The sequence below is a fragment of the Pisolithus orientalis genome (genome assembly GCF_024613125.1).
Source record: "Pisolithus orientalis strain OTSU chromosome Unknown F5J12scaffold_3, whole genome shotgun sequence".
Taxonomy (NCBI): Eukaryota; Fungi; Basidiomycota; class Agaricomycetes; order Boletales; family Pisolithaceae; genus Pisolithus; species Pisolithus orientalis.
In genome coordinates, this window is record NW_026260784.1 from 1,243,283 (window position 1) to 1,265,670 (window position 22,388).

General features: G+C 50.6%; 8 protein-coding genes across 8 annotated transcripts; 6 read left to right on the plus strand and 2 right to left on the minus strand.

Moving 5' to 3' along the window:
• Window positions 1-771: 771 nt before the first annotated feature.
• Window positions 772-2,549, minus strand: F5J12DRAFT_954383 (uncharacterized protein; the record flags this gene model as incomplete). Its single annotated transcript, XM_051749848.1, has 5 exons — window positions 2,087-2,549; window positions 1,894-1,998; window positions 1,560-1,838; window positions 1,404-1,500; window positions 772-1,342 (listed from the first exon to the last, which is right to left on the minus strand). Exons 1-5 carry the CDS (start codon window positions 2,235-2,237, stop codon window positions 772-774), a joined length of 1,203 nt encoding a protein of 400 aa, XP_051604286.1. The 5' UTR covers window positions 2,238-2,549.
• A 1,075-nt stretch (window positions 2,550-3,624) lies between these two features.
• Window positions 3,625-6,254, plus strand: F5J12DRAFT_918847 (uncharacterized protein). Its single transcript, XM_051749233.1, has 7 exons — window positions 3,625-4,196; window positions 4,247-4,335; window positions 4,382-4,495; window positions 4,555-4,789; window positions 4,842-5,289; window positions 5,347-5,533; window positions 5,586-6,254. The coding sequence occupies exons 1-7, from the start codon at window positions 3,662-3,664 to the stop codon at window positions 6,069-6,071; spliced, it is 2,094 nt and encodes a 697-aa protein (XP_051604287.1). The 5' UTR covers window positions 3,625-3,661; the 3' UTR covers window positions 6,072-6,254.
• A 143-nt stretch (window positions 6,255-6,397) lies between these two features.
• F5J12DRAFT_888518 (uncharacterized protein) lies at window positions 6,398-7,275 on the minus strand (the record flags this gene model as incomplete). Its single annotated transcript, XM_051747257.1, has 2 exons — window positions 6,398-6,902; window positions 6,971-7,275. The coding sequence occupies 2 exons, from the start codon at window positions 7,273-7,275 to the stop codon at window positions 6,398-6,400; spliced, it is 810 nt and encodes a 269-aa protein (XP_051604288.1).
• A 386-nt stretch (window positions 7,276-7,661) lies between these two features.
• F5J12DRAFT_954393 (uncharacterized protein) lies at window positions 7,662-10,796 on the plus strand (the record flags this gene model as incomplete). The annotated part of the gene is made up of 18 exons (XM_051749849.1): window positions 7,662-8,286; window positions 8,388-8,442; window positions 8,501-8,515; window positions 8,572-8,598; window positions 8,649-8,697; window positions 8,748-8,781; window positions 8,831-9,070; window positions 9,120-9,321; window positions 9,373-9,395; window positions 9,447-9,470; window positions 9,521-9,603; window positions 9,658-9,691; window positions 9,750-10,019; window positions 10,073-10,134; window positions 10,186-10,197; window positions 10,256-10,325; window positions 10,395-10,595; window positions 10,647-10,796. Exons 1-18 carry the CDS (start codon window positions 8,116-8,118, stop codon window positions 10,794-10,796), a joined length of 1,722 nt encoding a protein of 573 aa, XP_051604289.1. The 5' UTR covers window positions 7,662-8,115.
• Window positions 10,797-10,991: 195 nt separating this feature from the next.
• Window positions 10,992-13,386, plus strand: F5J12DRAFT_903105 (PUL domain-containing protein; the record flags this gene model as incomplete). Its single annotated transcript, XM_051748364.1, has 8 exons — window positions 10,992-11,089; window positions 11,151-11,229; window positions 11,284-11,392; window positions 11,521-11,596; window positions 11,702-12,176; window positions 12,236-12,311; window positions 12,378-13,133; window positions 13,193-13,386. 8 exons carry the CDS (start codon window positions 10,992-10,994, stop codon window positions 13,384-13,386), a joined length of 1,863 nt encoding a protein of 620 aa, XP_051604290.1.
• Window positions 13,387-13,787: 401 nt separating this feature from the next.
• Window positions 13,788-16,170, plus strand: F5J12DRAFT_910226 (acyltransferase ChoActase/COT/CPT; the record flags this gene model as incomplete). The annotated part of the gene is made up of 10 exons (XM_051749020.1): window positions 13,788-13,981; window positions 14,035-14,259; window positions 14,321-14,383; window positions 14,440-14,598; window positions 14,661-14,751; window positions 14,819-14,990; window positions 15,039-15,301; window positions 15,369-15,641; window positions 15,698-15,935; window positions 15,992-16,170. Coding segments are annotated over 10 exons (1,857 nt in total), but the record flags the coding sequence as incomplete, so codon positions are not given.
• Window positions 16,171-17,238: 1,068 nt separating this feature from the next.
• On the plus strand, window positions 17,239-20,574 carry F5J12DRAFT_802291 (uncharacterized protein). Its single transcript, XM_051744407.1, has 15 exons — window positions 17,239-17,529; window positions 17,671-17,728; window positions 17,868-18,150; window positions 18,198-18,391; window positions 18,441-18,687; window positions 18,743-18,845; window positions 18,958-19,049; window positions 19,102-19,207; window positions 19,261-19,482; window positions 19,539-19,744; window positions 19,794-19,811; window positions 19,840-19,870; window positions 19,893-19,927; window positions 19,991-20,060; window positions 20,089-20,574. Exons 1-15 carry the CDS (start codon window positions 17,367-17,369, stop codon window positions 20,496-20,498), a joined length of 2,238 nt encoding a protein of 745 aa, XP_051604292.1. The 5' UTR covers window positions 17,239-17,366; the 3' UTR covers window positions 20,499-20,574.
• Window positions 20,575-20,683: 109 nt separating this feature from the next.
• Window positions 20,684-21,996, plus strand: F5J12DRAFT_888523 (ribonuclease H-like domain-containing protein; the record flags this gene model as incomplete). The annotated part of the gene is made up of 5 exons (XM_051747258.1): window positions 20,684-20,776; window positions 20,835-21,028; window positions 21,087-21,248; window positions 21,350-21,527; window positions 21,574-21,996. 5 exons carry the CDS (start codon window positions 20,684-20,686, stop codon window positions 21,994-21,996), a joined length of 1,050 nt encoding a protein of 349 aa, XP_051604293.1.
• Between the last annotated feature and the right edge of the window lie 392 nt (window positions 21,997-22,388).

Sequence of the window (22,388 nt, forward strand, 5' to 3'; positions counted from 1 at the left end):
CTCATACAATTTGGCTGTACGATGAACTGTCTATCAAGTATCCGTCAAATCGTTATCTGTCATTAAACCTGCTACGTGGTCGTATGGTATCCCAGGCGCCGTACTTGTATGAAGAAAAAAGTAAACTAGAAAACAGTTCGCGTCCATACCTCCCAGCAGGTAGCCGTTGTCCGTGGAGGAGAGGTTGATACGCGGCCACGTTGGAGATAGATAGTGGGTGAGGTAAGGAGCGGATTAGGTGGGGTACCATCGGCACTGGGGGACAGGCATCATGGCATGTGGTTTCAATGAGACATGCGCAGGCTGTCCGAGAATGTGTGGAAGGGAGGAAGGACAACATGCCTGGGAGGAATGAACGTGGGTGACTTGAGAGGGTGTTGGATATATGTAAACAAGTTACTTGAAAAACTGGTTCAGCAAACTAGAATCAAAAGCGCCCCATCCGCGTAGCGAATAAGTCAAGGGGGTGCTGTCACGAAGTTACCGAGAACGAGCGAGGAAGTAAAGGGGGAGAAGGGAACCTTGCAACGGTCGAAGGGGGTTGTCGTCATCGAAAGTGTGGAAAAGTGGCTGCTGGGGGGGAAAAAGGGACGAAAGGGGTCAGAATGCGAGAAGCAGGTGTAATACCACTACAGGTCAGAGGAAATGCAACAATATGATGGATGGGCGTGGAGGGAGGGGGACTGCAGCAAAGCAGACGAGGTATCCGGACAGGTAGTTATGAGAACCGATCTTCAAATAAAATAAAAAGCAGAGACGCGTACAGGAAACCTAGTGATCTTGCGCTCTATCACCAGTTTCACTCAAGGTTTCCACTCTAACTCCTCGCGATGAACCCACGCTGCGAATGTCCCTGCCTTCTTCTGCCAGTTCACGATTTATAACATCGTCCTTTCCGTCGTCATTTTCCTCCACGGGTGTTGCAGCGAAATCGGGTTTTCGCAGGGCCTTCCGGAATGCATCCGCCATGATCGCCGCGTCTGCGCCCGAGAAGGGACCTGAGTCCCCTGCAGAGTGGGCTCTCGATACTTCCGATGCACCGTCTGGGGAAACGACAGAAGGGGGACGTTGGTGTTCTGAAGAGGATCGGCCAAGTGCACCACCAGCAGTGCCGGCGGCTACTAACAGAGGAAGGTTGGGCGATTGCTGGTGATGAGCATCTGCCATCATGGGGGAAGCGGAGCCCATAGACCCACGATTCGATTGTACAGCCCGTCTTCGTATACGTCGGAGTATTAGCCAAACCAAAATACCACCTGCAACGATAGCCAAGAATCCGAGTACGACGATGACTGCAATTGCCCAGTGAGGAAAAACAGAATTGTCCTGCTGTGGCTGAACACTAGAAGACGGGGCTTGCGATTCCGGCTTGGCTCTCGGAAGCGATGGAGGCAGCGGATAACGACGAATGAACGGAGAGTGTTGACTGAGCAGACACAGAAGATAGCGAAGCAGAAGACGAAAGCATAGTTGACACGACGGAATCGGCATATGTCGTTTCTAGTATGACGTTGTTTAAGATGGAACGGGGAAGCGATAGAGAGATTTTTTGCACGTACGGACTGCGAGGAATGTCGGATTAGTTGTTTGGGAGCCATCGAGACCATCTTCGTTGCTGGTCACAATCCAAAAGAAGGGGTATGTCAAGTTTTGGCCGGGCTGCCAAGTCGCGCCAGTGGTACCAAACCAACTGTCGTTGACGAGCACGTTGTACTCTCCAGCTGTACCTATTGGATTTTGCACGTCGGTAATGGTGAACAGCGGTTCTTGAGTGTCAGCGTTGACGAGGTAGAGATTGACGAGGTTAGTATAAGTGAGTTGCGGTCGTCGGCTGTTCCCTGTGGGGGGAATGAGTATATATGAAAGAACGGATGGGAAGCGAAGGGGACCGACAGACGACAGCGGCCCATTGGTGCTGATACACCTGTTCCCCGGCAGTGGGAAAGCATGTGACGTTGTTGTTGTTGGCATAGAGCTGGCAATTAACTTTTGCTGTTTCTGAACGACCATGTCAACGAGAGAGATACGAGTTCAGGCGCGTCAACCAACGTATAACGGATCGCGCGGGAGGAGAAATGACACACACCTACGGCAGTGGAATCAGAGATGGTTGTTCCATCTTGTCTAGGTCGGGGAGGCGGAGCAGGGCCTGGTGGATTAGCGTCTCTCTCCAATCTGAGGTATGACGATGGAGGTGGTGTTTGGGCCGGCCACGGCGCAACCGGGCTACGTGACATGTCGGCAAGTCGTACTAGTCAGAGTGCGGGTATAGGAATTTTCTGGGAGCGAGAAGTGTGTAGACAGATGGTGGGGGAGGAGTAGGGTGGGTGATATTAGCGGTGTGAGGGGGGGGAGAAGGGGGGGGAGGGGATCAACCAAGCCAGCCCAGAAGGACACCCTGACAACACCGAAAACAACCGACAACGGCAGCGACACGCTCAGCGACGACGGGAGCGATGACGGCGACGACGACAGCGACGGTGACGACTGCGAGGGCGAAGCGACGACTCTGCACTCAGACCTGCTTGCAAAATGCGAACGGATTCTCACAAAGACCTCGTGAACCCCTCATTAGGTAATATCCCAGATATATACACGACAAAATGGCGGAAATTCAAAATATCCCCGCCCAAGGCACGACACCTGATGTAAGGTCATAACTAGCCGTGAGAACCCTCTCGGCAGTACCCGGCGCCTATCTTTGTTTTTTATTTTATTTTTTTATACGGAGAAAATACCCGGCCCGGCCCGAGACTCCCCCCCGCATAGTTCGGAGACTGTCTCAGGAGAGATATCAAATGCCAGTGGCAGCATACCCGCCGTCTCTCTGCTGTCATCCATCGACTGATGGATGAACCCGTATTAGCCGGTCGTTGCTAGATAGCCAAGTAACTCGACCTCTTCACAGATCGACTCGCGCTCGTTGATATTCGTCTGTGCAACCCGCGAACGCAACAGCCCTCCTCCTACTGACACACACAGGGAACTTATTTAGCCTGACTTGAGGGTCCTACGGCATGTTTGTAAGTCCGCGGTTCCCATCGTCGTTCTTCCGTCCGTGTCTCCTGAGACTGGACAGTCGACCAACGGCCAAGCAGTCCCGGAAACACGTGTTGTTCGAAGGACTCGCACCTCGTCCACGTGGGAGCCTTCAGTTCCAGGATCGATCTCCATCTTCACCGGCATTCGTAGTACACAACGTGTGCAGACTCCTGCTAATAGTTCTCGACTTCTAAAATCCACGAGACTCGTCGGGCCTGCATTATTGTCTCACACATACTGTGGCATTTTCTTTTGTTCCTTGACGACGAGACCAGTCATCAGCCGTCGAAGCATGCGAACAGGCACCAAGTTGTCCTCGCAATGACCATCGCTGTTGTCGGATGTAATAGAGAACAGCACAACATGTGGGTACGACGCATGAAATAACAGGTTCTGTGGTCACCAGTTTTGCAATCAACTGCGTTGGACGGATAACTGTGGCCATAAGCTGCAGAGAATCCAGATTTTATGTACCAAAAATCATCCATTCCAGACCAGCTAGTGGACATTTTGAAATGAGTGATTTGACTTCGTATGAACATACGCGGCACCGTCTAATAGTAACTAGTAATGCCTCGGACCGTAGTGTTTTTCCGGTGCCAACTCACGGTCGCGAACCATGTCAGCAGCTGAAGGAGGGTATTCCGTGCTGTTAAGCTCGTTGCACAGGGCATCGGCACCCACTCTTCCTCTGTCGACACTCCAGGGTCTCATCGTTCACTACCTCGCCCGACTATCGCCAGCGCCCACTCCATTAGCGGCCACCATCGTCGGCAGTCCGCTGTTCCGGCCGTTTTCGCTCACTAAGCTTGACGCCCTCAAGACATCCTTTCGACATGCGGTGCATACCAAACTTCATCTGCTGAAGGACGCACCTCCCAGCGTGTTCCTTCCCAGCCTGAATGTACAGCTGAGCGCTTGGCTGGTGGCAATTTTGAGAGGTCTCGAGGGGGGTCATGCTATCGCGCGACTAGCCTGTTGCAGCGGGTTGCTATTGGGTGTCGAGGACATTCTAAAGCGCCTGCCATCGAAACAGCGCGACGTGGAAAGTTCGGTCCAAGACGAGATTGTTCTCGCCTTTGCAGATCTCATTGATCTGTTCACTTCATCGGACTCATGGAGAAAGGAATTCCGTCCTGAAACGGAGGCCGGAGGTGCGGATCTCCTTGATACCTCGAGACATGCCTTTGAACTCTCATCTCAGAGGAAGATGCCCTTACACTGTCATTGATAACGTCTGCCGAAGCACTTCTGGCCGTCCTGCCAGAGAAGTTTGTCGCGTTACCTTTACAAGTGAGTTAACCCACTGTGGTGAATGTACCGGCTGACCGTCCCACAGCAGACGTTGGCCTTGTTGGTCCACACGATCAACAAGTCGTTCATGTCTGGGATGTTTCTCTCCTCCTTTAAATCATCCACGGAACACCATCCCGAATATAAAATTCATGTAAAGGTGAGGTTCTTCTCGTACTCTCACGTCACTGTGACACCCAACTTGTACGATGCCACTAGCAAGGAGCTCCTGCCTTCCAAGATGTGCACAAGGTGTCTTCGTCGCCCGCAATGTCCAATATGGGTTCGTTATCCAGATTATGCTCGAGGAGCATAACGTTGTTCGTAGATCATCGACCTAAACTTGCTCTGCCGCGTGTCCAAGAAACATTCCTTTGCCTGGAGTCCATTTCCCGGAACGTAGAATTGGGCTGGTTGGCTAGTGACCTAGCAGGCGCGACCGAGGAATCGATAGGTATCTCTTTCAGTCCCCCCATTCCAAATGCCCATTCTCACCACCCTGGCAGCTGCTGAAACACGGAAACTAACCGAGTCCATCTGGACTATCCTCAAGACTCTACTTTTCTCGACGATTATGATCGTCGAAGCCGGTCTTTCGGCTGTAGTCTATGTTCCTCCCGAAATCGGTCATGCCGCACCGTCGCTTGCTCTTGCTGTCCTGCGCAGTCTCTACCATCTGGCTTTTGTGATCGAAAAGTTTGGTGGTGCGGGACACAGCGCATTCCCCGAACTGAAGCGGGCTTTCTATCTTCCGCTTGACGTTTTGGCAGGACACAAAGCTGAAAGCGAGCACCTTGTGCAACAGTTATGTGAGGAGTCGTGGTCTAACGCGTATGACCTGTCGCATCCCGTCCAGAGGGCAAAGAAAGCGTTCGCGTTGTCCACTATTGAACAGCTCATACCCGTTCTTCCGACGTCGGGCATTGAAACTTACGTCTTACCTTTCTGCTCACCGTAAGATGGCGAATATCACGTTCTGCAACCCCTTAAACTAATCATGGTTTCCATCAGACATTTGGATGATGCGCGTTACCATGACGTATTCGAAGCCGCACATAGTGTGGTGTTAGCAATATTTTCTCACTATCATCATACTCAGGTCACCAGTTCTACGTCGCCCAGTGGTGCCGAGCGTGAACCAGAAAGGGCTATGTCCCCTGCGATCATGGTCCCATTTTATACGCGGTGCCTTATTGAGGTGAGAGTATCTACAGCCGATTTGTTGAATTCTCACCAATTTTCTTGTACAGAATTCAGCGAAAGACAGGCTCAACGCCTCGCAGCTACGCCTCGCCTTTGCTGCGCTGGTCAAGAGTGCCTCGGCATCTGGCGATCATGCGCTCGCCTGGTTTTGCATCGATTCGCTGTTAACAGCATGCAGGGCATCTTCACCGGCATTTGACGAAGACCGGGTGCACCGGTTGTATCTAGCTCTCGTGTCCAGCGTGTCATCTCTGCCTCTGGATCTGCTATCACGCGCGCTGCTGGAAGTGGACGGCATCATCGAAGGTGTCGAAAATGACGATATTAAGCGCGATGAGCTTCTAGAGGCGCTGTTTCAGGAGATTATAAATAACGTTGGTGACGCGGAAAAAGAATTTGCTGTGTGCTGGTGGAACGAACGACGTGTCAAGTGGGCTCATCGAACACGACTGGCGATCGCAAGACAACGAAGAACGGAGAAAGACGAAGAGGACGATATACTTCAGGAATCCGAAATACCCTCGAGACTCTGATTAACGTCAGCTGATATCGTCTCTTTGGGCTTTTTGCAATTTCATTGCGGTTATTTTATGCTATTGAACCAGGAAATTGGTAATCATTCCACCAACCCTGAAAAAAATAATGGCAAATGCGATTGTCATGCTTGTGCCCTGTGTGTTGAGTCCCCACGACACCCTTCTCTGCGCGTAGTGGGATACGCTATTGGTATTTCAGTCTCCAACTTCCTCATAGCATACGTGTGTACGACAGGTGAGCTGTGCTTAAGTGTCCGTAAAAGTGATGCAATAGTAGCGAAATGTGGTACGTATAGTGGATCTGGGAGGCCAGAGGGATCACATCATGTGCTGGACATCCATAGGGGGAGGGCATCAGGCAAAGGTAGCACCTCCGGTGGTACCTCGCCATTCACAGTACTGTCAAGCGAATGCCGGCCTGTATTTCCGCCAGCGGCTTTCACCGAGACTAGTTTGTAGAGCGGATAATACTTCCGTTCACCACTATTGTCCGCTTTCCCCTTGAAATATCCTGTCTTGTTAGTCCGCACCCATCTAGGATACGGTTGTGTGGACGAAGAGCCTTCCGACGCTTTGGAACTCAGCCCGATGACGACGTCTTTGGTTTTCGAGGAAGCCAGGTAGGATGCGTAAGAAGCACAGCGGTGTGCTTCCGAAACGACAACCCGATCACGGAGCGCTTCTTCTCCGAGAAGCTGGCGGAGACTGGTAGCAGGGTCAATCGTGGTCACTGAATCGTTGACCATGATAAGGACCGCTGCCTCTCCACCTCCGGATACGAATTGAAATCCTACTTTCACGGAGCATTCCGCTAGCTCGGGCGTCTGCCTGCCGAGAGAGAAGGTTTAAGTTACGACACCCTCCTCGCGTGGCAGGCAACATGAGAAAAGACGTACTTCCCCATACTCGTAGAAACATCCATATCTCGCACATTTAGGGACGTGACCCAGGTCAATTCATTAGGATTCTCCTCTCCGAGAACTTTTGGGAGCGGAATGCCATACTTCTCTGCAATCTTGTCCTGGTATATATTTCCCTCCTTCACAAACACGCAACGTTCGGGCCGCCAAAATGCCCAGAACGGATGTCCAGTGGCGAGTCTACCCCAATCGCCGACCTCCAAGTGTTTCTCCGGATCCCAGCTGGCGAACTTTTTTGATGCGCGGAAGAGGAGGTCGACGTACCGTCGCTCGTTAGACATGAGTCGGTGCGAGGTACAAGGTTGGGTAAGGGTAGGAAGGGCGAGCAATGGGATCGGAAGGTGGAAAGAAGGATTGTCAAGGGATCCGCTATATATTCTGCGTATATAATCCACGCCTTGAAGTATAGCCTTGCTCGAACCAGCTGGTGCTTACCTTCATTCCCGCTGCCACAGTCGTACCATTCGCCGTCACTGACTCCACAATAATGCGTATGCCCAAGATCACCGTTTGCGGCCGCGCCCAGATTTTACTATATGCGCACTTCCACCGAGATCCACTTGAGAACACTGCAACTTACCTAGTATGCCATTTACGAACTTTGCGCAGGCGTTTTGCGTTTTGTGCATCCCGTTGCATAGACAGCCGGGGGATAGGACCGTGCAGACAAGTTATGTTGTGAGACGAATGGCTCGATTTCAATTTTCAATTACCGTCACCATGAAGGAGTGAACGTTAGGAAGAGTCGTGGTTCCAACTGTTGCCATGCGGTCGCAGTCAAGTGGTCACCATTGTCACCGTCCAACGTGGTGCGCGTCGTTAGCCACTCGTTGAATTTTGTTGAAATTTTGGCCGCGAACTCGGCGCAGGGTGATATCCAGCAAGACGGTGCTTGTAGTTACTGTACAAGCTGTGCGAGACTTCAGTGAGTTGACCGCAATCGATGGTGTATTGCTTGTCGCATGAATTGCTTGCGAACTCGAAAAGTGTCTTTGGCGCTCTTTTCCACGACATGTGGAAGAATACTGAAGACGTAAAAATCGATAAGCGCGCCCAGACTCGTCCCGCCGATTATTCGCGACGCTCGTGCTTTGAATAAACTCTGTCGGAAGGTCTAACGAATGGCTGAACTCGAGTCCCCTTCGGGGATCCTTCCCCCTATTCCAGATGACCTGACGCTCGTACAGTTTGTATTAGACTATCAGCACAGCTCGAGGCCTGTTCGGAACCATGAATATGATGTGCCATGGATCATTGAGGATCGTACTAGGGAAGCCCGTGGACTGGAGGAGGTGAGTGGAACTCGTTCTTGGATATGGAAGCAACTAGCTCGGGCAGTTACTGGCCCAGAGACCTGCGCTATGTTCGAGAAAGGCTAACGTCCTATATGTAGTTGCGTACAAGAGCATTCGGCCTTGCAAATGGGTTGAACATCAGGTTCAATATCAGTACGTGGTACTCGCGGATGCAATCTTATCGCGACTACTTTCTAACGTCCATTTGCAGAGGAGGATGACGTCTGTGAGATTTTCAGCTGAACAACGTCCCGTGCACACTTGTACTGAGCCGTGTCGCAGTCCTCGTTTTTAGTCCGAATCATCTTGGTATGCATCACGTCATCTCACATTGGCAGGCGTTGATCTTAATGCCACAGACTATCTCGTCGCTGTCTGGGCTATTCACAGGCTGGGAGCCGTCATGTCGTGAGTTCTCCATCATTATCCTTCATCTGAGGGACTTCACCGTCGTACAGTGGTGCAAATCCTTCCTTCACCTCAGATGAACTGGTATATCAGGTGCAAGCCACACACGCATCAGTGCTGGTTGTCCACCCAGAGGTTCTCCCTGTTGCACGATCCGCTGCGCATATTGCTAAACTGTCGGAGGAACCACATCGTCTTGTTCGATACCGCGGATACTCCGTTGACTCAAGGAGTATTCCCTACTGTGAGAGGTTTGATTGATCAAGGGCTGTCCGCCTTTCCCAGTTTCCGTGAGAGACGTTTAAGTCCCGGTGAAGGCAAGACAAAGGTCGCATTCCTCAACTTCTCCAGCGGAACTACTGGCATGCCAAAGGTAATGTAGATGCCACAGGACTGCCAGTACGAGAGTTGATGCGGAACAGCCCATTGCAATTCCTCACTATGCCCCAATAGCCAACATCATTCAACTAGCTGTACACAATAGAGTAAATGACGATCGTATTCCATGGGAAGACCAAAGATTCCGGCCCGGAGATGTTTGCAGTGCAGGTGGGTCTTCGTCTACAGCCAGTGAAGTTTTGAGACACATTGACGGACATCCCGGAATAGTTTTACCCCTGTATCGTAAGTGACTACCCCTATGTCATGCATGGGAATTCTGTTGACCCCACCCAGATATCTACGGCATGGTTTTCAATGTGATGTTTTTTGACTAGAACGCTTTACGGTTTCACTCATGTGCTTCCAAGGCCCACTACATTTTATTTTGTGGGGTTCGTGGCGTCTATTGGTCACTGTCACTTGGAATTAACAGACATCTCAGATGACTGTCGTTCTTACCACTGGTCGATTCAATTTCTTGGACTTCCTCGATACCATTGTCAAATACCGCATTACACATCTTATGTGAGTGAAGCACTTTTTTTAAATTCACACTGACGTAACCCCTTCGCTTCACAGGCTTGTGCCCCCTCAAGTCGTCATGTTTTGCAAGGTCAGTTCACATATACTTGGTAGATAATCCAGCTCTCCAGCTCAAGACCGATTGATAGCATCCTGCTGTTTCACAGTATGATTTTGGGCACGTCCGATACGTAACTTGCGGAGCGGCGCCGCTCTCTCGGGAAGTGATGAATAGGCTGATGGAAGTCTTCCCCAATGCAAGCGCCGGACAAAGCTATGGTTCGTTACTCGCCTTCATTCCAAACATATCGTGTGGTATCCATGATTCTAGGGACTACGGAGTCGTGTACTGTGATTACAGCTTTCCCGGTCGACACAAAAGCGCGACACCAGTGGAAGTGGCGGTCAGCTTCTACCGGGTATTACTGCCAGGGTTGAAAGGAGCGATGGCACGCTCGCTGATTTCGATCAGCCTGGTGAGCTTGTCGTAAAGACGCCATCATTGTCACTCGGGTATGCCGGAAATCCAGAAGCGTACGTGGGGGCTGAAATAATGATTGCTCATTGACTAACGCTCCCATGCAGTACTCGAGAAACGTTTGTGAACGGGCGAGTGAGGACGTCTTCTGTGTTGTCTCATCTAACTGTGTCACAGATGGTTTCGCACCGGGGATGAAGTTAAAATGAATAAACGCGGAGAGGTATTTGTGCTTGACCGACTCAAGGTCTTTCGCTACAATTCTGCATTACATCAGACTTTCAATACTGACGGTTATATTAGGAAATGTTGAAAGTACGAGGATTCCCCTGTTGCTCCAGCGGAACTCGAGGGTTGTGTCCTCGGACATCCTGATGTCGAAGATACGTGCGTTGTAGGCATTCCAGACGAGTACAGTGGAGAGCTTCCGGTGGCCTTCGTTGTCCTTCGTCAGGAAGCAGGTAAGCGGGCACAAGATTCGAGTGCTGCACACGAAATAAAAAGTTCGATCGCCAAGGTGCGTACACCAGCTTTTGCCCGCTAACTTACTCTTACCGTATTCCACCAGCACGTATCTGATCATAAAGCTGCGTACAAGCGACTGGCCAGAGTCGAATTCGTTGATTCTATCCCGAAGAATCCCAGTGGAAAGTTACTCAGGCGTGTGCTTAGGGACAGGGCTCGACGGTTGGAACCCCGTGGAATCGCGAAACTGTGATTGGCTCAAATTGATTAAGCCATTGATGCGATCAATCTTATCTTATCGCGGTAGTGCCATGTACTACGAATGGAACTTGAATGGAACGATCGAGAAGTGTATACACACTTACGCGTCCATGAACAGCCTCACGTACACATAAGTTCTCGTACATCGATTCCCCACAATCACTGCTGTTCGGTTTTCAGTCGTTAAATGTCTACACCAGTGCAATTATACGTTTACGACCTCAGCAATGGCTTGGCCCGGCAGATGTCCATGCAACTGACGGGTCGACAGATCGACGGTATATGGTGAGCGGGCTTTATTATAGGTCATCAGGACCATTCTGACAACTTCCGTGCTCTCTTCAAGGCATACGTCTGTAGTCGTCTTTGGCAAGGAGATCTTCTATGGGCAAGGTATCAGCATTACACCTCCAGGCAAGTCTCATGTATGTAGCCGTCCCCTCTCCAGTCTCGTGCAATCATTTCTGACTAGCAGTTAGCTGGGACAACCATTCAGAATTGTCGAGATGGGGGAAACTGCTATAGATGAAGATACCTTTGAGCAATACCTCTCAGAGATGGGTCAACAGTTCACTGCGGACAAGGCAAGTGAGGCACTTCCTTTATGTACAGACATTTCATTTAACATGTCTCAATCCCGTTCGCAGTATCATTTACTAGGTGAGGCGTAGGTCCTGCTCAGACTAACCTGACAGTTCTGAATCGGCTTTCCGCAGATTTCAATTGTAATACCTTTAGTAACGAGTGCATCGGGTTCCTGACGGGAGGGAAACATACCAGACTATATCAAATGTAATCCCTAGAGCCGCTAATTTTGTCAGAGACAACTAACAGAATGTACTAGCTCTCCCGGCTGACTTCCTGTCAACGCCGTTCGGTGCAGCGCTTCGGCCCTAGTATAGATGCCATGTTCCGTGGGGGTGCACATTCGGGGCTTCCCACTCCACCCCCAGAAGCCGTCCGCGCCGCTGCACAAGTTTCACCAAATCCCGCTCTCGCCACTGGCCTACTCGAGTCCATCGCAGCACGCGCTTCCTCTAGTGGTCACGCGGAATCATACATTCCTACGCCTGCGCCAACCTCTCCACCTACTCCTGTCGCTGCCGATGTCAAGGACTGCACGAATCTCACACACTTTCAGTCTCTTTTAAGGGACAACCGTGTTGTCATCGCATTTTTTACGAGTAAAACCTGTGGACCCTGTCGTGTGGTTGAGCCCGTATTCCAGGACCTTGCTAAACAGAAAGCCAAGAGGAACGAGGGTGTTGTGTTCGCGAAGGTGGATTTGGCAGTTGGCGCTGGTGCTGCTGTTGCGAGTCGATATGGGGTTCGTGCGACACCCACATTTATCTTCTTCTTAGATGGCAGGAAGGCAAGTGTGTATATAAAACCAAATCGAGAAACGTTCTTATTCGCCGCTATGCCCTGCAGACGCACGAGCTTAGAGGAGCCAATGCACCGGAATTACGAACTCAAGTTGACCTACTCCTCTACGAGGCATTTCCCCGTGAGTCCACCTTGACTGTTGGATTTCAGTGCTCCTGTTCGTCAGACTTACTCAGTCTATATTCAGCTCATCCTCACAGATCGATTTCCCTGCCGGCCACCGACTCCATAACCCTTAAACCTATTCTCTTCACCCAGATACCTAATCTGGATACTCTACTATCCAAGCTCAACGAATTCATCGACGCCGTCTCACCATGGACTGGTGTACTCACCCAAGCGCAGATTAAGCAGGCACTGTCGAAGACCGTCATCCCATTTCTCAAGGCTTCTTCTTCTACACCACCACCTCCCCAACCACCGACGGCACCATTCGACTATTGGCCGGCTCTCGTGTTGAGCTTGGTGTCAAACTTGACAGTTGGCGATTTATTTCCACTGGCCGACATTTGGCGGATTGCACTTCTCAACCCCAAATTCTCTGAGTGGAGCGCCGTCAAGAAGGGTCCGCAGAACCCTATGAATGTGCTGCTGTCTAAGGCTCTCGGGTCAAAGGATGTTCCACGGAACTACCTACTTACTGTCCTCAGAATGCTTTCGAATGCTTTTTCTAACACCAATTTAGCACGGGAGTGCACCACGTCCATGCGAAATGACCTTACGGCAGTTCTAGTGTCGTCTTTGCTGCATGAGAATGCAACAGTCAGGACGGCTGCAGCAAGCCTGGCTTTCAACGTTGCAGCCCACTTCCAGAAGCGGAGGTTGGAGACAATAGAGTCGCATGGCAATATAGATCCCGAGGAGGAGGATCTAGACTGGGAACTCGAAATAATTAGCGCACTCCTTGAGGCAATTGGGCGAGAGAACGCAAGTGAAGATATAGGTAAGATGGGTCTCGTGCATTAATTACAGACACCGATCTTGACGTACTTCCGGTGGCAGTTCATCGTCTAACTGCTTCGTTGGCTCTCCTTTTACGGTTCTCGCCCTTCACTGGAGACCTCACTCCGCTCATGGAGGTATTGCGGTCACGTAGTGTCTTGACAGGAAAGTTGCAGAAGGGCAACACTGGTGGCGTCACAAAAGTGGAGATACGCAAGTTGATTACCGAAGTTGCGGAGAAGCTTTGTCCTTAGATGTAGTGTAGTATGTATTTCTAGGGAGCAGTCGGGAACCACTTTTAATCACGCGCCACTTGCCCCAGTGACCGGCTAAGCTCAAATAGCATGCCTCTGCCAACGACACCATGCTTTCTTTGCTTTTTCCAGTTGGGTCTTTGTTTTCCCAGTCTCCGCACAGTCACTAGCCATTTCATATCCCCTCTAACTCCGTCTTATAACAGATCTCCGAGTCGGCCCTGTGGAAGTGTGGTTCTTTCATTCCCCACACTCTCCTAGACCCTCGGGTTTCAGGCCTTGCCAACGCATGCTCAGATCGTTAAACAGTCTGGCCCATCGCTCGTCGCGTGTGCCGGTATGTTAAGCTCCACCCGTATGATCCAGAGGCAGCCCTGAACCTTTCACAGCTCACATACCACATGGCATCTCGTTTCCTGAAGTCTTCTGCCGTTCATAGATCGCAACATCAAGTCCCGGAGGGATATTCCGTAGACCAATCGGCCGGAAATATGTTACGTTTCCAGGCCTCGTTACCCCATCTTCCAGTGCCGTCCCTTTCTTCGACAGTTACCAAATACCTTGAAACTGTGAAACCGCATCTAACTGAAGCAGAGTACACCGTGACGGAAACGAAGGCGAATGCATTTCTGAATTCACCACAGGCAGTCGAGCTTCAAGCACGTCTAGAGGCACGCGCGGCGGACCCTTCTATGACCAACTTGGCTTGCAGACTGGTGGAATGAAGCTGGCTTACATGGGGTATCGCGATCCTGTGGTAGTCTATGTCAGCTACTTTTACGTTCATGTCGATGATCGGAGGATACGCGACCCTGCAAAGAGGGCAGCTGGCCTCATCAAGGCCATGCTTCCTTTCAGACACTTAGTCGAGTCGTGGGTCTCCTACTTACCTTGAGGTTTAGAGCAGGCGTCCCTTATGATCGGATTGCTACAGGAAGGAACTTGAACCCGACAAGATCAAAGGAATCCCACTGTGCATGGATTCATACAAGTGGCTGTAAGCAACCAATGCGTGCCCTTTTCAAGGCGTTCGTGCTGAATGTGTTGATACAGTTTTCATTCAAGTCGCTACCCTGTTAAGCCGTCAGACACTGCTAGAAAGTTCGATGCTGTAACTCACAACCACGTCGTGTTTGTGCGGAAGAACAAGTTCTTCGAAGTGCCATTGGCGACTGTAGACGGCAAGGAGCTCAGTGCTGCTGAACTGGAAGTGTGAGTTATTATTGGTATATTGAACTTTGACACATGTGAAGTTAACCTTGCTGTGCAATCAGTCAGATCGAACGCGTGATTCGGCTGGCAGGCTCAGAAAGCGGTGTGCCTGTGGGGGCATTGACAGGCGAGAACCGTGACATTTGGGCAGATGTAAGTGGCCAGGATCGTCGATGTGTTGAACCCTTGAACTGACGTAGTTCATATGTCCTCATTTCAGGCGCGCGAAGCCTTGCTGGCTGCCTCACCGCTCAACGCTAAGTCACTTGAGCGAATCGAATCCGCTGCAATAGTAGTATGTTTGGATGACGCCAGACCCGTAACACGAGAACACGTCTCGTGGGCTTGTTGGGTAGGAAATGGCCGCAACCGATTTTATGACAAACATCAATGTGGGTGGAGTCTGGCGTACATGTGCCAAGGAAGCTGACAATTTATAGTGATCGTGTTCGATAATGGGCGTTCTGGTTTCCTTGGCGAACACTCATGTCTGGATGGAACTCCGACTCTTCGCTTCAATGAATTCATGCTGGCAAGCCTTACTGCGAATAAGGTTGACCTTGGGCCATCACGCACCACCTCCACAGGCGCAGAACTTCCGCAGCCAATAGAACTGAAGTTTGAGCTAGATGCGAGATGCATGACCTACGTTGACGAGGCGTGCAAGCACTTCGATGAGCTTGTGGGAATGCACGACATGGAAGTAAGTATATGACTCCTCTTTATTCAGCATATGAAACCCATGAGGCTTATCATCACCACCTTTGTAGGTGTTGCACTATGAAGGTTATGGAAAAGACTTGATGAAGAAGTTCAGGGTATCACCAGATGCATGGGTGCAGCTCGTCAAGCAGCTTGCGTTCCACAAGATGTTCAACCGCCCTGGCGTCACGTATGAGAGCTGCCAAACGCGCAAGTATCAACGGGGTAGGACAGAAGTCATAAGGAGCGCTAGTTGCGAAAGTAAAGCATGGGCGGAGGCCATGCTGGACCCTGATGAAACGGTAAGTGGTGGCACCCTTGATTGCGAGGGCCCTCGTGTGGTGTGCTTCGCAGTGATGTCCCTCTTGAAATGGTCTGATTTATGTGTGCAATCAAGGACGAGAATCGGAGTGTGTTGTTCCGGCGTGCTGTTGCACGTCACCTTCAGTTTGCGGCATGGGCTGCTGATGGACAAGGAGTTGATAGGCACTTACTCGGACTTAAGAAGATGCTTCGAGAAGGCGAACCGATACCCGACATTCATTCAGATCCGGCGTTCGGAAGAACTAGTCACTGGGAACTATCGACTTCCCAGCTCTCTTCTAAGTTTATCGACGGATGGGGTTACGGAGAAGGTGATGACTGTGTTCGATCTGCGCCGTTTGTCGGAAAGTGACTGACTATGTAATAGTGGTGCCAGACGGCTACGGCCTTTCATACTCAATTGGCGATCACTACATTCGCTGGACAATCACGTCGTTGAAGAGGAGAACCGCGGTGCTGAAGCATTACCTGGCGGAAGCTGCTACCGAGACCCGGTTCATGCTTGAACGGGCACACATCGCTGAGAAGAAGCATGCTGGCACTCACGTAAGCGCAGAACTGTGACGCATCGTACTTCCCTATTGTCTATTCGACTTGGTAATGCAACCCCACATGACCTGCTTATTGTCAGAGAGCGCCCTAGGAGCGCTGGCTCGGTAACACTCGCTTGAAATAAACATGCCGTACACGCTATGTCACAGGAGGACACCATCGGCGTGCGAGCACTGCCACTACTTCCCGATAAGATGTACGGCGAACACTTATTAGGCGAAGTGCGAAGGAAGAGTTGAAGGCCGATAGCGTGCCGAGGGGGGTTCCCTGGGATTCCGGATGGCTCTGCTGACCAAGGCTACAGGCACTTGTGCCGACCTAGTCCGATCGGGCAAGCTGATCTCCCTGTCACCAGAATGTCACGTTCTGTGAGTGATGACTCTTCTCTCCCCCCGAAACGAGGAAAGTTGGTCAACCCTGAAACATCCGGGGTTTTCCCTGCAGTGGTTCCTGAGGGTGGTGCCCTCACGTATGTCTGGACAGTTGCATCTGTACTGTCATTCCCATGCAAGGCAGGGCGGGCTTGCCGTGTCCGGAATGTGAGGAACGCCAAGGAGCGCCGAGGCTTACAGGTGAGGTTACCTAACGAGTTACGGGATCGTGAATCCTGTGGTGTGGTGTCAGTGGCTTGGCTGAAGTTAGGATCGTGAAAATGTGAATGGATCGCGCAGCTTGAAGCTGAAACTGTTTGGTGGTGTAGTAGGTGGTGGGTGTGGTAGTATGCACGTGGCTCGATATGTTGTCCATTTCGTTCGGATGTGATAGGGATGGGATGATAAGGGTCGTGATTGGATAACAGTGCGAAGCTGTAGGGGTCGGCCGCCATGTCTACGGATCGATGGCCCCATTTCCGTTTATACTTCACGTTGGCTGGTCAGCAGATGGGTCAGTGGCAGGACGCCCTGCTGCCTGTTTGCAGTTGAGCCCAGTGGACATTCACCTCGTGGAGAGGAGTATATGAAAGTTCTGTTGTTTGCCTGTAAACTGTCACATTCGTACGTCGACTACAAAGTTGATCCAGTGCCGGCATTTCATTGCCGTAAGCGTTTGTGGGTGCTTTAGTATAATATCTCTGTCCGCTGACGGGGTCCGTTCGCATCGGGTCTCTCTCTTGCAATTGTGCACCTCTACAGCACCACTGCAATACTATCATATCGACCATCTCACTGCTCTGAGCCAACCGACCCCCCATGATGAACACAAATACCGCCTCCAGTTCATCTGCTCGTGCGTACAAACGCGCTAGGAGCGCACACGAATGCGCACAGGACAGTAGCCAGAACGCACACTCAACCCCTGAGGAACGTGCACACTCATCTAGCAGAAAGAAACTGCCTCTCTCCTGTGCAGAGTGTCGCAGGTAAAGTACATTCTCGCTTTCCCAGCTACCACCCCTGCTAAAGCTCGAGCTTCTCAGGCTGAAACTCAAAGTATGTCTTCTCGTGCAACTCATGTTGTGCACATCACCTACCCAAATTCCCCAGTGCGATCGAGTCTTTCCATGTCAATCATGTTCGAAGCGTGGATGTGCCGAAATATGCCCTGATGGTGTGTATTCATCGGATCCTTATCTGCAATTTTAGTGTCGTCTGACGATTTCCTTCTCATCATACCAGGTGCTCTCACGTCAGGCAAAGGAAGCAGGTCGGTCCATGCGCTTGAATACCCCCTCAAAGTCTCAAATATTTTAGATTCATTCTCGCGAACACTGAGCGACTCCACTCAAAGATCATACAGATGAGCGATCGCATAAGGCAGCTGGAAGAGGCATTGGGCAACCTCCAGGCAGAGCGTACCCAGGAGCCTCACCCTCTTTTGCATCAAGACCTGTTGCGAATCAAAAACTCACTCGAGCTTTATAACCCTCAAGCGCCCACGTCGCGACTCTCCCACATCGACTCTCTACAGCATCCGCCCCCCAGTGACAGACGCCGACACTCTGTCCCAGACACTGGTATTTCCCGGAAGTCAGAGGTAGGTCTCATACAATTACTCTTCTTGTGTCCTTAAACTTCCACCAGGAGGATGCAAGCTCGACAGGGGATGCAATGCTGGATGACTCGAACCTTTGTCCAGAAATTGAGAAACTCAGTCAAACGTTCCCTTATCCCTCTCTTCCAAACAACCTCGTGCGCGAACGCATCTATCAGATGCTGCCACCTCGCAAGGAGGCAGAGTATCTGTGTACTCAGGCCCGTCTCAACGCCCTTTGGCAGTAAGTTCCCTATTTTTGCTTATTGCAACACCTCATTACCGTTTACCAGGTACAACCTAGATCCGAGCGAGACGTGGCTCCCAAATTTAGTCCACCACGTATACACCACACCAGTCGAGGAGCTGTCATTCCGTAGACTTTCTTTACTATTCATCATGATGGCGATGGGCACCCTTGTCGACCTCAATCAACGAAATGATTCTCCCAAGGCAGAACTCTACCATCGCCTTGCCCGAGCCTCTCTTTGTGAGATGAATCTCATGGATGAGCCAAGTCTAGACCTCCTGCAGACATTGGTGTGTTCTCTTTCCTTTCACTACACGATGTCCGCATGTTCTCATGAGATGACAGTTTTATATGATTTGGTACCTCTTAATATTCTCGGACAAAAGCCAAGCAGTGGCACAGGCATGGAGTATCATGGGTCTTGCCGTAAAGTTAACGCAAAGCGTGAGTCTCTGCTTCTCTTCTTCTCCATCCGTTTAATACAACTTGGTTTCCAGTTGGGACTACGTGCGTGAAGTAGGTCGTTGACGTGGCATCATTTGATTACTGAGGTTTTGCAGATCGTGACAGTAACAAAGGGAAGGTCATCCCAGAAGAGTCTCAACGCAGAAGGATGCTTTTTTGGGAGCTTCTTAGCTTGGACGCGCGTTTGGTGCGCAAGTTGATCGCAGTTAACTAAACCCCTTCTGAATGGTCGTGCTCAGGCTCTCTCCCTTGGTCGACCCCCTTCAATTTGCTTGGAACATGTGGACTGCCGGCGCCCCTCCTATTCCACCCCAGAAATGCGTACTGTCGGTGGATCTCAATCATGTACGTTTTAGGACGTCTTCTAAAGTTTAGGACTAAAGTTCAAGGTCGCTCAGACCACGAATGGAAGCACGGGTTCTTCTATCATTGCTTAACGCCTGTGTTGAATGCAGCGATATCTGCCCAACATCCGCCTTACTCGAAGATTCTTGAAGTGGATCAGAGTGTTCGCAACTACCCTGTGCCTCCAACGCTCGACATATTCAATCAAGAATACACTTTAAGCAATCGACAATTGGGTATGCAGCAAGTCCTCGTATCCAGCGGTCGTGAAATAGGTTCTTGTCGCACTTTTGGGTCGAGTTTGCCACCTGGCTTACACACTCGTTGACAGTCCTGCTCCAACTCCATAGGAACTTCCTTACTGAGGCCCTTAACACTCATGATGCCTTTTGCTACCGACACAAACTGGCGCCGTCCGTCGTGGCGACCTACTTAAGTGCTACCCGCCTTATCGCCACGTTGAAAATCATGGAAGAGCGAGAACCACAATTGAGCAAGCGCTTCATGTGTTTCTGGTTTAATGCATTCTCCGGAGCTGTAAGTAACTACGGCGACTTGCGTGTGATTCCACTAACATTAAATTCAGGTTGCCCTGTCGCTTATAGTGTCTCGAACTCCATTTCTCAGCTTAGGCGCCGTTGGCTCTTCAAGAACTCGGTACCAGTATATCACTTGTTTGCAAAAGTTGCCGAGCAGTGTTCGAAAATTGACCAAGCATTGGTATTTTTTCTCTTGTTTTGTTCTACCGAATTTTCCGTTTATTTGCGTATTTCGGAATTATAGCCCCTCCTAAGAAAGATTGTTGAGAAAGCCCGAAAATCCTATTTCCAATGGCGGAGCGCGGCGGACGCAGGTTCGTCAGTCGATGGAAATTGATGGAGGAGAAGAACCTCCACCACTGAGAGTTACTCGTATATTGTCGAATGACGGAGAAACCTCATTCGACGCCGCTCATTCTGACCTACTGCGATGTCTGCAAGACATCGAAAGACGACCCTGTCCCTCCCTGCACGACTTCCCAACGTTTATCTCGCGGACCCCACCTCCCTCAACTTCATGCAGCGACCCTGACATGCACTCTGAGCAGTCAACTGCCGGCGAGTTGTCGGCGAATATGTTGGCTCTTGAGCTTGGGCGCGATGCGGACCTGGGTTCAGTGAAACATATACCTGATTCCACGACGTCTGGGAACGGACCTCAGAGGGTAGGAAACCACACTTTTAACTTCGACTTTGGTGCCTTGGCTTCCAACGTAGAAAACCAGAGTAATACATACATGTCATGGTTCTGACGACGTACATTCAATCCCATTGTAGACCACCTCGTAGCTCGTGTACCGTTGCTACTAATATTAAATTGACGAAGCGATTACATAATCACTGTTTTTGCACTTGGAAAGGAGGCCCAACCACAAAGCGGCCGAACGACGACGTCGAGGGTGGTGTATTGTCCATCTACCCCCGTACCCGATTCAACATGTCTCGAATACGGGAAGTATGGGCGCCTAACCTTGAAGCTGAGATGCGGACCATTGGAGACATCATAGATGAATATCCATATGTTGCAATGGTATTCATCCACGACACATGTCTCTATCCAACCTCATTGATCTTTGTCGGTTATACAGGATACCGAATTTCCTGGCGTTGTGGCGAGGCCCATCGGCACCTTCAAGACGTCCTCCGATTATCATTACCAGACTATGCGGTGTAACGTGGATCTGCTCAAAATCATTCAGATAGGAATCACTCTCGCAGACGAGGACGGCAACTTTCCTCAGGATGGTATGTCGTGGCAATTCAACTTCAAATTCAGCATCAGGTACGAGTGCCGTACTATACACAACCTGTACAGTGTGCTAACGTGTCGTCGTTGCTAGTGAGGACATGTACGCCCCCGAATCGATCGAACTCCTGCAGAAGTCGGGCTTTGACTTTCAAAGACACGAAGAGATGGGAATAAACCCAAACGACTTCGCCGCGCTTTTCATAAGCTCAGGGTTGGTGCTGAATCCCGAAGTTAAGTTCATATCATTTCATAGGTGAGGCGTGTTCCACCGTAGTATCCTCACCTAATTGCACATTTTTGGTGACGCGTATGGTACCCCTCTGTCATCAACATCTTGTTTAATTGGATTTACAGTGGTTATGACTTTGGCTATCTGGTCAAGCTATTGTCCGGCGAATCTCTGCCAACATCAGAGGACTTATTTTTTGAGCTTCTTCGTGTCTGGTTCCCCTGGTGTTACGATGTCAAATTCATGATGCGCGCCTCCAAATCGCTCAAAGGAGGTTTACAAGATCTTGCAAATGACCTTGGTGTGCGTGACTCGTCTACCCTTCTGCAACCTATTGACTGTCGAGTAGGTTCAGCGGATAGGGACATCCCATCAGGCCGGCTCGGATTCTCTGTTAACGGCTTCGACTTTTTTCAAGATGAAAGAAGTATACTTCAATGACTCGCTCGACGATGCGGAGTATAATAGCAAGCTGTACGGTCTAGGCCAAACCTTCGTGCCAAACGGTATCACCGATCCGTCAAGAGGGGGTGCAACAATCGCAGAACGCGAGGATAGAAGTGTACCGAGGGATTCACGGAGTCAGACGCCTGGTCCAAGCACAAGTAACGGTGTTCAAGCCCAGAATGCGATCTTGGGTGTCGGCGTACCTCTTCCCACTCCCGCGCTGGGTGGCGCACTGCCCACACCGCTCCCGTCAGGCACATCATACGGTCCCATGGCGGCTAACGGTCCGTATATACGTACAGCTATCGGTGTTGGAGGGAGATAACCTGCAGTCTTGCCTATTTTATCTGTGTTTACTCGGACGATCAGTGTTGTTTTGTGTAATTATTCAATTGTATCCGGATTATTTTCATTTTCGCGTTCGCTTGCTGAAGTTCATTGTTGGGTGGGAAAGTATCTGCAATGGCGTGTATCTGCAATGGCGTGGGCTCTCTCAGTTTTAACAGTACGAAGCATACCTCACCTTCTGTTTTTCAGGCATGCGGCAGGTCGGCCGATTACATTCCCTTTCTGCATCGTTCGGGCCTAAACGTCGGTCAGTCCCGCCACTCGTTCATTGGCAGGCTTTCGGCGATGTTTGCTCGGCGCGAGTACCCGTACAGGACTGCAAGCAAGCATTAGACAAGGGAAGATGTGTGTAAAGCCGTAAAGCCTGAA